General features: G+C 42.4%; 2 protein-coding genes across 3 annotated transcripts in view; both read right to left on the bottom strand.

Moving 5' to 3' along the window:
- Positions 1-6,249, bottom strand: part of LOC139462562 (uncharacterized) — a 54,800-nt gene extending 48,551 nt beyond the window's left edge. The window contains exon 1 of the mRNA XM_071244385.1: positions 6,197-6,249. Within this exon, the coding sequence (XP_071100486.1) occupies positions 6,197-6,248 (52 nt within the window). The 5' untranslated portion in view covers position 6,249. The remainder of the gene's footprint in view (positions 1-6,196) is intronic.
- A 1,548-nt stretch (positions 6,250-7,797) lies between these two features.
- LOC139462561 (ER degradation-enhancing alpha-mannosidase-like protein 2) lies at positions 7,798-19,219 on the bottom strand. Of its 2 annotated transcripts, XM_071244383.1 has the most exons (11): positions 19,131-19,219; positions 18,872-18,931; positions 17,913-18,023; positions 17,076-17,227; positions 16,797-16,922; positions 15,762-15,973; positions 14,781-14,922; positions 13,456-13,580; positions 11,891-12,035; positions 10,775-10,896; positions 7,798-10,024 (listed from the first exon to the last, which is right to left on the bottom strand). In XM_071244383.1, exons 3-11 carry the CDS (start codon positions 18,005-18,007, stop codon positions 9,125-9,127), a joined length of 2,019 nt encoding a protein of 672 aa, XP_071100484.1. In that variant the 5' UTR covers positions 18,008-18,023; positions 18,872-18,931; positions 19,131-19,219; the 3' UTR covers positions 7,798-9,124. The 2 variants fall into 2 exon arrangements, with proteins under 2 accessions (XP_071100484.1, XP_071100483.1); XM_071244382.1 differs by lacking the exon at positions 19,131-19,219 and having other exon boundaries at positions 18,872-19,025.
- Between the last annotated feature and the right edge of the window lie 6 nt (positions 19,220-19,225).

Raw genomic sequence — 19,225 nt, 5'->3', positions numbered from 1 at the left:
CATCATATAGACACGGTATCATCATAGAGTGATAGAGACACATGTCATCATATAGACACAGTACCATCATAGAGTGATATAGACATATATCATCATATAGACACGGTATCATCATAGAGTGATAGAGACGCATGTCATCATAGAGTGATATAGACATATATCATCATAGAGTGATATAGACATATATATCATCATATAGACAAGGTATCATCATAGAGTGATAGAGACACATGTCATCATATAGACACAGTACCATCATAGAGTGATAGAGACACATATCACCATAGAGTGTTAAAGACGCATATCATCATATAGACACGGTATCATCATAGAGTGATAGAGACACATATCACCATAGAGTGATAAAGTCGCATATCATCATATAGACACAGTATCATCATAGAGTGACATAGACGCATATCATCATATAGACATATATCATCATAGAGTGATATAGACATATATCATCATATAGACACGGTATCATCATAGAGTGATAGAGACACATGTCATCATATAGACACAGTATCACCATAGAGTGTTAAAGACGCATATCATCATATAGACACGGTATCATCATAGAGTGATAGAGACACATATCATCATAGAGTGATATAGACATATATCATCATATAGACACGGCATCATCATAGAGTGATAGAGACACATGTCATCATATAGACACAGTACCACCATAGAGTGATAGAGACACATATCACCATAGAGTGTTAAAGACGCATATCATCATATAGACACGGTATCATCATAGAGTGATAGAGACACATATCACCATAGAGTGATAAAGTCGCATATCATCATATAGACACAGTATCATCATAGAGTGACATAGACGCATATCATCATATAGACATATATCATCATAGAGTGATATAGACATATATCATCATATAGACATATATCATCATAGAGTGATAGAGACACATGTCATCATATAGACACAGTATCATCATAGAGTGATATAGACGCATATCATCATATAGACACAGTATCATCATAGAGTGATATAGACATATATCATCATATAGACACGGTATCATCATAGAGTGATAGAGGTACCACGGGGATTCCGGGTTAGAATAGGTCCACTACAATCTCTGCTGGTCGTACCACGGGGATTCTGGGTTAGAATAGGTCCACTACAATCTATGCTGGTCGTACCACGGGGGTTCCGGGTTAGAATAGGGCCACTACAATCTATGCTGGTCGTACCGTGGGGATTCCGACTGACCACATTGGGGAAACTCACGGGAAGGGGTACTAGCAGATTATTTTGTCTAGTTTGTAAATACGTAACCAGAAAGTAATGTGACTCACTACTTTGAGATGTCAGGTTCACAGGAATCGTGATACTCGCCTTCGCCAATAAGAGAACAGGCCTTTACCTGCACAACTAGTCAGTTGCCCTAACCGTTAGATATTGGGAATTCTTCACTGTTTACGCTGAGGACAGTGAGTGAGTTTACCGCCGCTTTGAACATTATTTCAGTTATATGACGGGCGTGTCAGCTTGATGTGGGAGGAAAGTAATGCAGGTCTTAGACGTTTACCAGTTTGGTGAAATTTACGATAAATGGTGCTAACAAACCTAGAAACATGATCACGGTTATGTTTTCTTTTTAAACAAGTTCTTGTTTTGTATATGTATAAATGTTTTCTTTCATGTACATTTCCAGTCGCCCTTAACCATGTGAAGGGGTTGAGAAATGACTGCAAGACCGGGACAACAAGCTGAACCTTCATCAACTGATCGACATACGTCACCATGACAACTTATCCGCATAATATCACATCTTTAGCGTACTGCTTAATGCCCTCATACTCTTCCTATATAGTAATATGACCCTTAAACCAACATTTAAGAAATATTCAGCTCTGGTTAAAGGAAGGCCATTCTAAGGAGAAGAAAATCAAAATGCGTCGGACTGGCCTGATTGACTGTAAGTGTGTGGTTCTGAAATCGTGTAAGCTGTTGTTTCTATCATGATTCTGTTCATCAGAATCACACAACAAACACTGCAAGCAGTCTATAAAGCATACAGCTAACATATCATTATCATCAGAGGGGGTGAGCGAGTCCGGCTTTTATGCCGAATTTAGCAATATTCCAGCTATATCACAGCGCGGGACACCAGAAATGGGCTTTATACATTGTACCCATTGTGGGAGTCTTTCGTGCGAGGAGTGAAGGCTTTAACCACTCGGCGACTTCAGCGCCCCATTCTCATCAGAACACAATATTTAGTAAAATATAATCCTGCACCAAGCTTTGGCTCTTAACCACATGTAAAAAAAATATACATAACCGATCGCCCAAACGCATCACGGCAACGGCCATGGTAAACCGATGCATGTGAGTTCCGTGCAAATTGAAATGCACATGCTTTCACCCATTTCTTGCCCTAAAAAAATCCAGACTCGTGGGGTGGTCCGAGCATCATGGTGCTGGATGGAATTGGTCTGGCACAGAGGGTCGGCCCTGTGGTCTTCCAGAACATCGGTCCAGAGAGAGGCAATGGTGTCACAGTAGCTTGGTACATTGATCAAGTCTTGAGACCAAACGCCATACCATATTTGACACGTCGCCGCAACCACGAGTAGCAACATGATAACGCCCGTGCCTAAAGTACTGCGACAGAAACAAGAGACTTCCTCCAGCAGAATTGCATCAGAACCATGCAGTGGCCTGCCCTCAGTCCCGATTTAAATCCCATTGAGCACCTGTTGGGCGAGATACAAAGACGGCTGAATGACGTCCGACCAAGGCCGAAAAATGCAGCTGAACTGCGTCAGGCGTTCCACAGAGTGTGGGCTCAAGTGCCTATGACCTTCATCAACCGCCTCATCCATTCCATGTATCGACGTTGCACGGCAGTCACCAATGCACATGGCGGACACACGAGATACTGACTTGTGATGCCATTTTCTCATAGACTAGTGTTGTGTTTCACTCTAAGAATATTTGACACTTTAATTTCAACCTTGATGATCAGTTTTGCTAAGTTTCATCTTTTCAATATGTCTCAAAGTATGTTTACAGTGTTTGGAAAAATAATGGGGTAGGTAGTTCAAACCGGACACGCCTAACGTCCAACGCGTGTAGCTCACGTACGCGTGCCGCAGTAGCGAGAGCCTGAAGGTAGACTGTCTTCTTAGTGAGGCTATAGTACAACGCCGAATGGAATGGTTCAAAAGGCGCACCATCCCAAGCTTGGGGTCTAAACTTAGCCTTCTGATCCTCCAGCCGGAAGGAGTTAGGTAAGGCTTGGAGTTCCGGGATCTTCGTCATTTTTCGATCTTCCGGAACCGCCAAAACAGAGTTGAGGGCCACAAGGTATGTCACGGTAGTGCTTCCTTTCAGACAACGCTTGTGGTGCAAGAATAGAAGAAACTCGGACAAGAATTGGGGTGACCAAGAGGTGGGGTCCTGTTCTTTTCCTTGCACAGACCTTCGAAGGAGCGCCACTTATCGTCGTACAGACTTCTGGTAGACGGCCAATACGCCAATGTAATAGCTCTCCCTGCCCTAGCCGAGTAACCCTTGGAACTTTGGAACCCTTGGCTCTTTGAAGATGGACCAGACGTGCAGATATAATCTGTCTGGTGCCGGGTGTAGTCGTTTGCTGTGTGGGTGGATCAGAAGATTGGGCCAGTCTGGGGGTTGGAGAAGGTCGGCGGCGGCTATCTCTCATAGATCGACTAATCAGCCTCTCGCCGGCCACCAAGTCAGATCGAAGCTCTGCGTCGACCTTATCTTCTGAAGGACCCTGGGAAGGAGTGCATACGCTTTTAGTCCTTCCCTGGGAACGCTGAAGGTGTCAACTGCCCAAGCCTGAGGATCCGGAAATAGTGATATGAAGGTTCGGATCTGGTGGCGAATAGGTCTATGCTGGGATGGCTGAGGTGCAGACAAACAAGAACGAAGGCGTCCACTCTGTGGGTGCGACTTTTGTCTGGTCTGTGTCCTGTCCTGTTTGTCCAGGAGGCTGTCGTGTATGTACGCCTCAAACTGGACATTCCTCAGGTGGAAGAAGGTGGCTACTGGATGGATCGGTACATGTAAGTATGCCTCCTGGATGAGAGAGTCGTGAGCCAATATCCTGGACCAGAGGAGCCTGAGCTTGGTCGTCCGGAAATACGGTGGACGAGCCAGGTAGTGCTTGTTGTAGGTGGCTAGATTATGTATAATTCGGAATTGGTCGGAGTCTTTTGGGGGACAAGGAATACTGGCGGATAGAAGCCCGGTGTTATGGCTGGGGAGTGTACAATCTCTATGGCCTCCTTGGCCTGCAACATGTCGATGTCTGAGCGCTGTTGCTGCTGTTGAGTAGGGGGGTAGGCGTGTGAAGTTGGTACGACATTAGAGGCTGGTCGTTCATACCTTCGACGGAGGATGTCTACGATGTCCCCGAGGATTTCCTAATTCCGCCTGAATCATCCTAGTCTGCCACCTACTGGAGTCTCGACAACTGAAACGACTAGGGGTGGAAGGTCCCAGTCGTTTGTGTGTGTCGATTGACTCCCTTCCTGAGAGCGATCCTTGCGAGGCTGGTAGGTGCACCCTGGTTCCGGCCACAAAAGGAGGAGTCCTATCGGCATTGGTAGTTGCCCGACCTGGATGGTTTGAAGGAGGCTGAGTTTGAGACATGAGCCAGGGCCTTGAGGGCGGGCTTGTCTCTGGCGAAACTTGAGATCCGAGCATATGTGTCCGAGACTTGTTCGTTAAAGAGGTTGGTAGACGGTGCGTGGTCGTGATTTATTTTAGGTGGCACGAATATGAGTTTGTTGTTGGATGTAGGGTCTGACGAGATAGTGTCCCTCCTTTCGACGCCCAACCCCAGGGAATGTGCCACTGCCTCCAACCGGTTGGTGCTCCAGTCTGCCACCTGGTTTAGCCCCAGATGGGAGTCCGCCTCTGATACCAATCCCTAGTATGCTGGGATAAAGGAGCCTTCTGATGAGAGCCGGAGAGCGGCTCCAAGAATGGCGCCTAGACTGAGAGGACTTGCACTCACTGTGTCGTGATGTGGCGCCAGGCGAGGTGGAATCACGGGATAAGGTGGACCGTTCTGTAGAGGTGCTGCATAAGTCCCAGCCAGGCATGTGTGAGGGCATTTGTAGAGACACTGGTAGAGACGCTTGGGAAGACGCCCGGACAGACGCTGAAGGAGCCAGGGGCGCCAATATCCTTGCCCCAGCTGAAGGCACCGGATACCGTGGCAGGGACTGTTGCAGCATCTGCATGTAGTGGAACCACACTGGGTCCAAATAGATGTGTGGAATGTCATGGGAAGCGTCTGTTGATTGGCGGGAATCCTGAAGCCCGAAGTAGAACATCAGCGCCTGGGAGGAGACAATGACGGAGGTGGTAGGTGACGTGGCTGACAATGACAGAGGGGTAGCTGCAGACGTCACAACCGGGATGACAAGTGACGTGGTGGTGGGGGAAAGCGGGAGACAGTCTTTACATTTCGAAGTCCGGATGCAGATGGGCATGCAATTTAGCCACAAAAGGATGGGGGTCCCACCCAGACTTATTACGGGGACACTTGCTACAAGATGGCATGTATATCTGCAATGAAGCAGTGTAATCACAATGCGTCCCGCCCGATTATGTATACTATAATTGTTTGTCCGAGCCAGTGGGTTTATGAAAAACAAGTTTATGCAGACAACGCAAAACACCATCACTTTACTAAACAATATTATTGCAAGATGATGTCAATGATGAAGTCCCAGGCAATACAAGGAATACAGAACGCATGCCATGAAAAAGCATGACCATGGACAATATTCAAGATGGCTCCTAGAAACAACAAAACGCCCATTACTAGGGGTGACTATTGAAGAATTTTTTACTATTGCGATACTATTGCGATAGTTAAAACAACTACTGCGATACTATTGCAATAGTGGCCCTACTATTGCGATAGTTTTCACTTGCAATTATAGCAGGCTTTAGCAGCATATATTTCAGCATTTTGACTGACACCATCAAAATGATTATAACTTTTTGATACTATTTGTAAAGAAAACAAGAAATGAAAAGAAAACAAGTTCAAATTGACCTCTCAAAGCATTTTATACAAATATCTGGGTGCCGTCTTGTCAAGTGGTCGGTCAGATTAGTAGTATTTCCTGAATACTTTAGAATTATCCGACAGATTCTACAACTTACTTTTTGCTTGTCTGTCTCGTTTTGCGTTTTGACAAAGCCAAAATGGTCCCATACCCAAGATTTGCCTGCCTTATTGGCGACAATTTCAAACTGACATGTGGCGTCCGGCATCATGTCAATGTTGCCTAGCGACGAGTAACTAAGGGACGTAACTCTAAATCAAGCAAAGTAGTGCAATCCAAACGAAACCACGACAGAGGTTAGATGATCATAGGAGTTGTTTCTATGTTTTTTAAGAAAGTAAATGTACCAAACACATTGTTGCGCAGGCTCTGCTACCAATGTTTGTTGGGCAGTGGAAGGCGACGACGTTCATGTGTATACCTTCCGTCTTTTCTACTCCACTGGAATGGTACGATTAATGGGGAACTAAACGTGATTCTCTTCTTAATGAAAAAAAGGGAAACTATACAAGGTCCATGACCTAGAATGCAGGAATGAATGATTTACTATAGGAGCAAGTACACACTTTACGTTTCTAAGGGCCACGAATATTGTCCCATCTAGTTTATACCAAGACCACGAATATTGGTCCAACGATAACTAGTTCCTATAAAGACCACCAATATTGGTCAACGACCGTAAAGTGTGTCTTGCTCCAACGAACGAAAAGCCTGATCTGACGATTGCAATGCATCACGTGTCAGCATTCATTTTCTGCACGTGAAACGAATGCCACGATCTGATTTCGCCGAAGCATGTGGCGTTTGTGCTAATGTTCATGTAACATGAACCGAAACAATGTTTGTTTTGTTTTATTTATATTCTGTCCACAACACACATTAACTATCGAAACTATCGATAGGTAGACAAACTATCGCCAATAGTATCGATTGTTTCAAGTTGCAATCGATAGTGTACTATCATGAGACAAGCAATCGCAATCAATCGATAGTTTGATGTATCGTTACACCACTACCCATTACCAGGGTGAAAACCACAACAAGGAGATAATTAATCAAGCTGTGGTGTTAATCATATGAAAGATATGAAAACACAAACCGTATGCACAATATCGTTCACAAGAAAAATCACTAGAGTTATCAACACATAAAAAGAATTCAATGAAAAATGTGATAGTTCAACACATAGGTAATATGCTGATCCATGACGTAAACCCCTTTTGGGTCTCATGGGAGCTGAGTGATACGGTTTGCCATTCAGCTAGTTGAAACAACTTCTTCTTCAGCAAGACTTCACACAGCTCTTTCTCTCTGTCAAGGACAAGCAGTAGATGCATTAAGGGGTAATGCAGGATAACTTAAAAAATTAGATATATGTGATTTTCTGCAATTTCTGAGTTAACCTTTGTGTTTCTATTTGGAAATCACCTCATAACACTTACAACCATCATTAGACGGGAACCTAAGAAACGGACAACTTTATGGATAACAACCTCTGGTTTATTGAAACGTCGCTATATGCAATAAACCAGAAGTTGTTATCCATAACGTTGTATGTTTCCTTACTTACTCACTAATTTCTAGAATGCCATTCAAACAGTAAGATACGGGGACCCTATTTGGCCCCTGAATCCAAATGGGATGTCTGTACTTCCACAAATAGAAACACTGACAACAAACATAAATTCAACTGAGGCTAGTCAGCCTGTTCATTTACAAAAACATGGAGTGATCAACAAGACAAACTCACATTGCCTAAAAGGCGATACACCCAAGTACAGAAATATCTCCCCTCCCACCTCCATATTGTAAATACGAATCAAAATGGTTTAATCATACAAAGATATCAAAGTGTTGTTACGTTTTGGGTAAGTTACACATGATAACAGTAATAGAACAAATTGATTATTAAGTCTTTGAAAGGCATTTAGAATTGATACACATAAGAGAGAGAATTTATTGATGTCAACTCTATTAAGAGGAACACTATGTTATCGCTGATTAATAATTATCAATGGACAAAAAGGATAATTAACCCCTGCCTTCCATTCATCTATTACTAATCACCAATCAGCAGTAATTAACTGTAGGCTTCCCTTGTTAAGTTTCCGCCTTTGTTGTCCAACTAATTTTGTTGTTCTTACATGTAATATATATGCTCTCTGCTTCCTAGCATTCATTCACCTGGTGAAGGAGTAAGAAGACACTCTGAAACATTTGTGTTCCTCATAATACAGAAGTTGAGATGCATAAATTAAACCTCTAACAGCTGCTGCTAAGAATGACCACAATCTGTACTTCAACAAATGATGAAGTGTTCAAAATTAATCAAAGTGAGTGAGCTAAAATTTAAACATCACATCGTCAATATTTCGGCCATATCGTGACGACAAAATTAAGCATAAAAGTCTGGGCGTCCATATTCAGCATTTGAAATAAAATATATTGCCAGGCTGCCATCATGACCCACAGACTCTAGAAGCTGCAGGCCCTGACTAAACTCTTAAGGCCCTCATTTAAGAAACTGCAGCTTATTGTGACAAATACATCAACAGGTAAATTTACTGCAGGACATAAGAACCCATACAAGTCTGAAAATACAAGTTTGACACAAGATCTACCCGCCACGGGCCTGCGGGAAGGTGCTTATTTCACAGCCAGGATTCAAGCAGCATCAATGATCTAAGCAAACAACTTAACAAGTAACACTGTTTAATACACATCTATGCATTTCTCTTTTTCTTGTTAAAAAACATATCACTGCCATACAAACATTTTATCACAGTGATTCATAAGCATGATTAACCTCATCAATAACATTCATTCACTTCAAAAAAATTAGAATTCAGGTCCCATTCCGCAAATCGATCATTGCACTACAATGATTAAGTGCTGTTTACAATCAATGACCAATGCATAAACTTCTGTTGCAGGCACACCTCTCAAAATTCCCATAAATATTCGTCCCCTGTAAAAACAGTTTTTAAATTACACAAGTTTTTGTAAACATCAACAATAAATAGATCTAATTGTCATCAAACATTTCCCCCATAACTGACAAACGCATGTGGAATGGCAAAGCTTGACACTTCATCATACTAGGAACGGATGTGTAGTTCAAGTCATAGTCCTTCAACTCTCTGTACAGATGGTTAATGTTAGGATGTTCAGATATATTTTTATCATTAACTCCCGTCAAACCAGTAAATATCTCCAACAGCCTCGCAGCAAGCTGTAGAGAATGTTTCTTCCGTTCAATAGTCGTAGTCTTCTCTTCAAGTTTTAACATATTTTCCCGTTTAGGATTTTCCGACTTGGATTTGCTACTTACTTCAGGTACCCTTGGAGCATACTCTAAGCTCTCGTTGTGATTATTCTCCACTGACTTATCTGGGTGTTCCTGAGTGTCCGTAGTCTTATAAGTCACCTTAACTTTAACACGACCATCATCAGCTACTTCTGACGAAACAGTTGAAACTACCTCCTTGGTATCATCAACTTCCTCCTCTTTTGAATTATCTTCCACCACAATTTCCATGGACTCCACTTTTTCTTTAGGTGTAACTTTCACCTTTTTCTTCAACTTCTTCCCTTCAATGAGACTTTCCTTAACCTCAGTGATGTCCAGCAGTTCAAGGAGGTTGAGACTGTCGTGAAACTCCTGCAGTTCCGCATCCTCGGCCGCCTTCTGGGCGCTGCAGCAGTGGATGGCAGCAATGTCCATGGGGTGAGCCTCTGTGTTAAAGATGTACCCACCAGTGTCTATCACACACTCGCCGCTGGGTGTCTTGATGACTTTACCATGGTTGCCTTGGTTGTGGATGAAGTTGTCTGGGTCGAACAGGAGATACAGGTACTTGGTGGTCTCCGCTAGGAAGAAAGATTCCATTCTGTCTTCAAGACGATGGTTGCGGACATCTTTAACCTGGTGGTGATAGATGGTCAGTGTTATGCTTCCATGTGTGACAGCATGTAGGAAAGTGTGAAGATATATCAAATGTTTCTAAGTTTGTAGATTCATAATGTAGGATTTTGATACTGAATACCTACTGGCCAAGAAATGAATACTTGTGAAAATGATGGATCTTGTCACAGAACTACAGTTCTAGGGGGGCATACCCATAGAGATACAAGGAATGACGGATCATCTGTCCCGAGTGACAGAATGTTGACAAGCAACGGATAATCCATAATTCTGAGTTGCTTATTCTGTAATAACTCACTGTCATTTCAAGAAAGAAAATAAAGACAAATGTATGAAATGGCAACCCAACAGGGTCAAACCTGGGTCCCCTGGCTATTTTAAACACTGAATGTGCATAAAAGATATCTTACTAGGCAGAAAATACATGCAAAATTTTGCAGATATAACAGTATATTTGAGCCTTGGTAATTCTTTTGTGTAATGATTCACATACTAAACATAATAAAAGCATTTTCAAATTGAGAGGAATGTATGCTGAGGAATGTTTGCTGCCCCTTTTCTCATGCATTTTAGATTCAAGTTCAACCAAAAATAAGAATCTTTCATCAATTTCCAAATTACATTTGTTCACAATAATGTGTCTTAATAGAAAAGAAATTCTTGTGCAGTATCTGAGGATGGTGAGATCAAGCAATTTATAAGTCTAAACTTTCATGGTATAAAGAGCAACATAAATTGAGGTGAACTGACCGTAGCATATCCACATGGTGTCCTGGCACTGTGCTCTATGGCCTCCAAGATGTCGACGCCGATCTCCAGGATGTAGGGGTCCCTCGTGGCCTGATACAGGTACATCGCGCTCTCTACCAACTCTGAAACATGGCAAGTGTTTGACAGGCATTTAGAAGCTGGAAGAATATGAAGACATGTGAAAATATCACCTGATAAAGTGGCAAGAAGTAGCCCCCAAACATTGTTACAAATTAAAAGTTGTTATCCATTAAAAAGTGTCAAATATTCCTGAAATATATCATAGCTAGAATCAGCGAATGAATGTTGTTCAAAGACACTGTTCAAGAACATAGTCAAGACAACTTCTAAAGATCCAACAATTACCCAAGTCTCAGGATTGTACAAGTAAATATTTAACATTAACTTGCAATCAATATTACAATCATATTTCACATGACCTTGATCGGTTATGAACATCACACCAACATTAGATGTTTCCTGCTTGTTGGGAGGTAACCCTAGAGATAGTCATCAAGTCACACTGTAAGACTGTAAGACTGTCAGACGGTGGCACTACAGCAGTATATCTTACAGAACATATCTCACAAAACAAACAATTAATTAGGTAAACACTGGAATGCCATGCGTTATGTTCCACAGGCCACCACTCAAGCTGTTGGTGAAACAACTGCTCACTGGTTACCATGACGTCAACTCTCACTGGTGACCTATTCTATCCTGGAATCCACACAGGATAACTAAATAACACTCAGTAACACACGTCTCCCTGTCTGACACATACCTGGCCTGGGGGGGTATGCCTCCCTGCCCTGGTGGATAACTAAATAACACTCACTAACACACGTCTCCCCGTCTGACACGTACCTGGCCTGGGGGGGTATCCCTCCCTGCCCTGGTGGATAACTAAATAACACTCAGTAACACACGTCTCCCTGTCTGACACGTACCTGGCCTGGGGGGGTATCCCTCCCTGCCCTGGTGGATAACTAAATAACACTCACTAACACACGTCTCCCCGTCTGACACGTACCTGGCCTGGGGGGGTATCCCTCCCTGCCCTGGTGGATAACTAAATAACACTCAGTAAGTCGCGTCTCCCTGTCTGACACGTACCTGGCCTGAGGGGGTATCCCTCCCTGCCCTGGTGCACCTCCGACTTGGGGATGTTGTAATACTCTGGGGTGAAGCCGAACTGCTTCCAGACCTGGTGGTAGTTGTGTAGTGTCTTCATGCCCTTCTCTACACTCCCCATCATGCCCTGCAACAGTCACGTCAGCTGTATTGTTTTGTTGGTTTGTTGTTTAATGTTTCACACCATTCCAGCTATGTGGCAGGCTGGCTGTAAATAATCAAGTCTGGACCAGACAATCTAGTGATTGTTATAGTGCATAACGGTCCATGCTATCAGTACAATGACATGCAATCAACCAAGTCACCGAGCATGACCTTGAATCCCCATCCAGTCACATCCTATGACCTGCATCTGTTGCTGGGGACCTGTTCTAACCTGGAATCCCCATCTGGTCACGTCATACGACCTGCATTGGTTGCTGGGGACCTGTTCTAACCTGGAATCCCCATTCGGTCACGTCATACGACCTGCATCGGTTGTTGGGGATCTGTTCTAACCTGGAATCCCCATTCGCTCACGTCATACGACCTGCATTGGTTGCTGGGGATCTGTTTTCTAACCTGGAATCCCCACCTGGTCACGTCATACGACCTGCATCGGTTGCTGGGGCTCTGTTCTAACCTGGAATTCCCACCTGGTCACGTCATACGACCTGCATATGTTGCTGGGGACCTGTTCTAACCTGGAATCCCCATTTGCTCACGTCATACGACCTGCATTGGTTGCTGGGGACCTGTTCTAACTTGGAATCCCAACCCGGTCACGTCATATGACCTGCATCGGTTGCTGGGGATCTGTTCTAACCTGGAATCCCCATCTGGTCACGTCATACGACCTGCATCTGTTGCTGGGGACCTGTTCTAACCTGGAATCCTCATTCGGTCACGTCATACAACCTGCATCGGTTGCTGGGGACCTGTTCTAACCTGGAATCCCCATTGGGTCACGTCATACGACCTGCATCGGTTGCTGGGGACCTGTTCTAACCTGGAATTCCCACCCGGTCACGTCATACGACCTGCATCGGTTGCTGGGGACCTTTTTCTAACTTGGAATCCCAACCCGGTCACATCATACGACCTGCATCGGTTGTTGGGGATCTGTTCTAACCTGGAATCCCCATCTGGTCACGTCATACGACCTGCATTGGTTGCTGGGGACCTGTTCTAACCTGGAATCCCCACCCGGTCACGTCATATGACCTGCATCGGTTGTTGGGGACCTGTTCTAACCTGGAATCCCCATCTGGTTACGTCATACGACCTGCATGGGTTGCTTTATAGCGACATGATGAAAGGCTTATATTAAGTATTCTCAGACATACTGAAATTCTTTCGTAGGCAGACGAGATGTAATACCCTTGATCTCTGTTGATCTCAAAGGTTATCACAACATATCATATATACACCTCTCATCACTTGTAGTTGTCAGTCCTGCTTGATAACGGTGTGAGAGACTACACTGAAACACAATTCACATAGCTGGAATATTGCTGGGTGCAGTGTAAACACAAACAAATATCAAGGAGGATAATGGAACGGACTACCTGTACACCCGGCCAGTAGCAGTCCAGTGATGTGAAGACTGGTAGAGTTATTCCCCCTTTCTTCATGTTAGCCCACATGTACCAATCATCTCTTTTCACATACTTCTCCACAGTTGCTTCATACTCTGTCAGAACCAAATATCAAGAGCACATTAACACATACCAAACTAAATCAAAGAAAAAACAAAACATTTCTTGAATTCAACAACATTGCCCACAAGAAAAATCTCAACAATAGGCTAAAAAAATAATAGTCTTTCATTCTCAGGCAATGCTTGATTCATTTTGATTTTATTTTCTTTTTCAAAAAAATTAAATGTAATCAAATATAGCACACAGTCCTTTCATAGTCATAGCTACAAGACAACATTGTGTAAAGGCCCTGTCCAATCGTAGTGCTAAAGCCATCATAATTCCCCCACTCTAAAATAGTCATAGCTCCACGACCCCACTGAGAACAGGGCATTGTCCAATCATAGTGCTACAGCCATCATAACTCCCCTACTGTACAAGTCATAGCTCCAAGACTCCAATGTGTAAATGGCCCTGTCCAATTGTAGTGCAACAGTGTTCATAATTTCTACACTTTAAAACAGTCATATCTCCAAGACCCATTGTGTACAGGGCTGTTCCCAATCATAATGTTACGACCATCATAACTCCCTTATATTAACTTGACAGTCATAGCTGCAAGAACCATTATTGTTCCCTAAAAAGAGAATGACACTCTACCAGGGTTTGATTCACTGTGTTTAGAAGCCTGTGTTTCAGAGCTAGACACTGTATGCACCTGTTTGACCACAGGACCTTTAACAACCAACATTTATCATGGACATTTAGAGTTGTGATGGCAAGGACCTCTTGACTTTCATATTAAATTTCTACTACACTACTCACATAATGCTGAGAAAAACACAGCTGATACAAGTAAATAATTAGATTACAGTTACAGTTACTGATATCTCAGCAAATCTAAGGCACTGCAATCGCTGTGCAGAGTTGATTCCCTTGGTTCCCCCTGATTTTGGTTCTCGGTTTGTCAGCACCATACCAATGCTCATGGGTTTCACCAAAGCAGTATAAATCTGAGAACTGCATCACTTTCCTCCTTCATCAAGTTGACATTCCATGAAATAACTGGAATACTGTTTAACACGCGGTTCGCGATTTTTGGCTATGGTATTTGAAGCCCTTGATTTCTGCCACTGGTTATCATGACTATGATCAAAGTAATTAACAATACTGCTGATGAACTGGTCAGACAAATAAATGGCAGGTGACAAAAACTCTCCTACTAATACAAATACAAGCCCTAATAAACCAACCTTTGAACATTTCGAGAAGCTCTGGAATCTGGAACATCACAGCTCCCTTGGCCAGGTACTCGAAGTATGAGTCTATCCCTCCACCAATACCAGAGTCAATAGCTGTCCATTTACCCTCAGCAACATCAACATGGTTACCCACCTATGGCAGACAAAAATATTCATCTCTCATTGATCATATCTAATTTATAACTTACACTTAAAATGTTAATAAGTGCAATAATCTTGAATGTAACGTAAAAACCCTGTGTCACCTCAACAGAGATTGAGTGTGAGTGAGTGAGCGAGTTTGGTTTCACGCTGCTTTTAGCAATATTCCAGCAATATCACAACGGGGGACACCAGAAAGAGGCTTCACACATTAGACCCATGTGGAAATCGAATCAAGGCCTTTGGCAAGTTGAGCAACGCTTTAACCACTAGGCTACGCTACCGCCCCTCTGTAGATTGAAAACAAGTTGACCCAGCTTGTCGTAAGAGGCGAGGATCAGGTGGGCTTTAACACTGCATTGAAGATTTTGGCACGTGTGTGTGGATGCTTGTACTAATCCGGACTGATGCCCATTTCATAGAGCTAGCCCACTGAGATACCTAATACTGACTCCATGCCAGCCTTGTTTTATTCGCCTAACACCCAATGCCACACAGGGTGACAACAAGGACCATCATATAATGTCTTCTTGTCATGAGATGGCAAGGGGATTGAACCACATTCCTTCCACTCTCAGGGCAGACGCTTTATCCACTTGACCGCGCAGGCAATGCCTCATAAGACCGAGGATCAAACCACCGACCTTCCGCTCTCTGGGCAGACACTCTATCCACTACATTGCAGAGCACCAGGCATGGTAACAACAAGTACAATCTTTGGTAAGGTGTGACCAGGGGATCAAACCACATACCCTCTGCTCTCCTGGTAGATAGACTACAGAGGCAGTTAGTTACCTATGAAAGCTGCAAAATAAGTCAAATGTGGCTTACCATCCCAATTTGAGATCTGATATCCCATAATGTCCGGAGTGCACGCATAGCTACTTTCTCAAAAATAGGATCCCCTGTCAGCCGGCTAAGTGCACCAAACTCTATAAGGAATGTGCCCACACCTGCAGTACAGGTGACAGTTGTCTCCCCTTTTGGAACACCATGACGAAGGTTGACTGTGCCATATGGCATCCCAGTTGGTGTGTCAAAGGCTGAAAAATTCATGATACAGAAATGAAAGCAGAATAAACGAATTCCATACTCATAATGTAATAAGTCTCATCATGGACTATATTGCCATTTGAGGATCTTAAAATATCCCCACTTGAGGTATTTAATGATTCAAAAACAATCTTCAATTTGTTCAATACAGAATCTATAGTAGGAAAAAGGAACTGAGGAGAGCTCCAGATTATATTTTCAGCCAGTGAAATTCAGTTTCAGTTAACTACTAGTTTTCAGCTGTTCATGTGTTGCCTCAATGTGTTACATAAGGTCACAAACAGCGATACATGTTCCTGTTACTATTAGCAGTTATTTATATATCTTACCTTAACTTATAAATGTACAAAATGACATAAATATACCTCTTCCAGAAATAAATACATAAGATAAGCAGATATGGTTTTAGGACAAATGACAATGGACATTCTGACATTCAAAGTAATTCAAACTTAATATTAGATTTCACTCAATACAAGACATATCTACTGAAATACCAATCTCATTAAAACTAGACCTTGATATAACACTTCTCTGCGAGTAAAGCCCTAAACACGAAAAGGTTCCTAAATTCCTAAAGGGAGTACCCTAAAAGGTATATTTGTGTTCGTTGTAGGTTTCTTTTAGAAGAGGCAACATAATTTAGAAAGCTACCCCTTCATTTAGACTGGGTGGCTAAAGTTCCCGTAAGGTTCACCTGACACAACCTTCTATGCAGGGCTTGTCAGATCTACACAGAGAAGTATTGTTTCAGAGTAAAAGATCAGATCTTAATGTGAGTCTGTATCATGAGAACGCAGTGATGCCGCGTACCTGGCAGGAGCTTCCTGGCGATGACTTCAGCCATCCTCAGCAGCGGCCCCGAGCAGGGCCAGCCTGGCTCCAGGACCATGTCAGCTCTATGGGTCAGCAGGTGGGCTGAGATCAAGCCTCCAACAACTGTAATCATACATTGACCATGTAGTTTTACAACCGATATCATTAATATACAGCTTGGTAAAGATATGATTGGAATAATGCTGAAAGTGACTTAAAGCCCAACTCACTTTTTGCAAAGCCAAAACAGTATAACTATATTGTACCGTACTATACCTCTGATATTGGTTTCAAAGACTGAAGCATTGATGTCCATATCAAAGAAATCTTCTGATTTGTCTATAAGCATCTGTGCTATGCGCCGGAACTCAGTGTGGTTACCCATGATGATGAGGGTGTCAAGGGCGTCCACTAGGGTCAGGGAGTAGCTGTTTAAACACAAGGCACAAGTAGTTTTCAAAGTGTCATTCATGCAGGATTTACCTGAAACCTAAATGTTAAATTACTGTAAATTCCACCAACAGTTGAAACTAAAGAGAGAGAAAGGGTCCTTGATATATATTGTATTTGAATTTGGCAACCCATTATATTTTTATTTATCTTCTTAATAGTTTTACAAATTATTTTAGGCTAACAACATTTATTTTATTCTTAATCTGCTGAAAAAAAGTGACATTTGGCCATGTTGACAAGTATGAAGATGATATTTTTTCAAAATTATATATTTTCAACATTTCTCTGAAAAAGTAACGAAACACTCTAAAGCCTTGTGAAATTTCCAGTGCTATGGCAGCCACTGCAATTCACAGCAGTCCACTCGCCAAAGACTACAAAACTGTGTTGAGGAAAAATACAAATCCAATGATGATAGTCCTCATTGTGTAGAAGCATAATTCTGAACCAATTCTCAAGCTTCAGTTTTGCAACAAATTTTAGCTAAATAAAACTGACAGAAAATATTAATACAGTAAAGATTTTTGTTTGTTGAATCAGGATCAGGCACAAATTCTGAGTACTAGTGAATTTAATATACACTTGTCCTCTGGACAAAGTCTTAAAAAATCAAATTTCTAAGGCTGTTGGGTTAAAACATTTATTAGAGTAATGATCTACCTTCCCCATGTATCCTGTCCATCACAAGAAAGTGGGCGGAGCTCATCATATGGATAAGCATACTTCAAGTAGCTGTCATAGGCATGCTGGAACATCTGTATGACCCTCTCTCTGAAACACACATGCAAACTCAATAACCACCATCAACTCTCAACAGGCACTCTCTTTGTGTTCTGTTTTATCATCTCTTGTCTCTTTTTTAACAAACACAGCAAACTCAGAAGCTTTCTAGCCAAGAAGCCCAATGCTGTTAGAGTCATTGTCAGCCCAGGAACTATACACATGTACCCTATCTTGGCAGAAAATATACAGCACTGTCAGTTTTCACAATGCACGAAACTATTTTCAGTTTGTTAGTTAAAAAGATTCAGTAGCATGTGCAATATGCTGCAAGTGTTCCTTAATACAGATAATAAGAGGTACATCTACGTATTGTGGCGTATCTTCACTAAATTCAATTGCCTGTGCTTCATTCTTTGTTATTTAACGCCACAATCAGCACTATATACCAGGTATATGACGGCGGTCTGTAAGTTTATATCGAGTCTGGACCAACATTCCAGTGACTGACATCATGAGCATCGATCCCAAAAATTGGAATATGATGACATGTATCAACCAAGTCAGCAAGTCTGACCACCCGATCCCGTTAGTTGCCTCCTACGACAGGCATAGTCGCCTTTTACGGCAAGAATGGGTTGCAGAAGACCTATTCTACCCCAGATTTTCACGGGTCAGTTACCTGTGAGATGACATGAAAGTGTGATTGACAGGCACATACATGTTCAATAAACAGTAAACAATAAGGGGAGAAATCATTTAGCATGAGTATCATCAAACAAAGGTAATAAATATTTTTTTGTTTTCTCAAGGTCTACACTATACACATCAAGCTCATATCACGAAAACTGAGGACACTGTTTTGACTATCTGACGTGTCCCAAGCAAAGGAAATTCACCTATATTTTCCAATATCAATATTCCGTGGCTTTGTGCCTTCATCTGCTCGTAGATGTGAGCTAAAAAATATAAGAATCAGATATAACGACCGCCCAAATATAATCTTCTTATAAGAAAATAAACTTTTCATTATTTCTCCGCTTCCGTCGTCTGCCAACGAGCACCAGTTTTCGTGCTCCGGAGTGATATTTACCGGGTCACTTGTATTTGTTTCATCGGTGCTAAGTTATTAGATCTATCGGGTGAAAATACAGTTACTTTTGTGCAATGCTTGCTCGCTTATAAGTGACATTCAACGATCACTTTGAATGAACGCTAGGTAAATTTGTTATGGTTTTATGTCCTACTCTCGT

Source organism: Haliotis cracherodii, unplaced genomic scaffold (assembly GCF_022045235.1).
Source record: "Haliotis cracherodii isolate W230 unplaced genomic scaffold, xgHalCrac1.p SCAF_15, whole genome shotgun sequence".
NCBI classification, from domain to species: Eukaryota; Metazoa; Mollusca; class Gastropoda; order Lepetellida; family Haliotidae; genus Haliotis; species Haliotis cracherodii.
The sequence above is the reverse complement of the archived record's forward strand: the minus strand, read 5'-3'. Positions and strand labels throughout refer to the sequence as shown.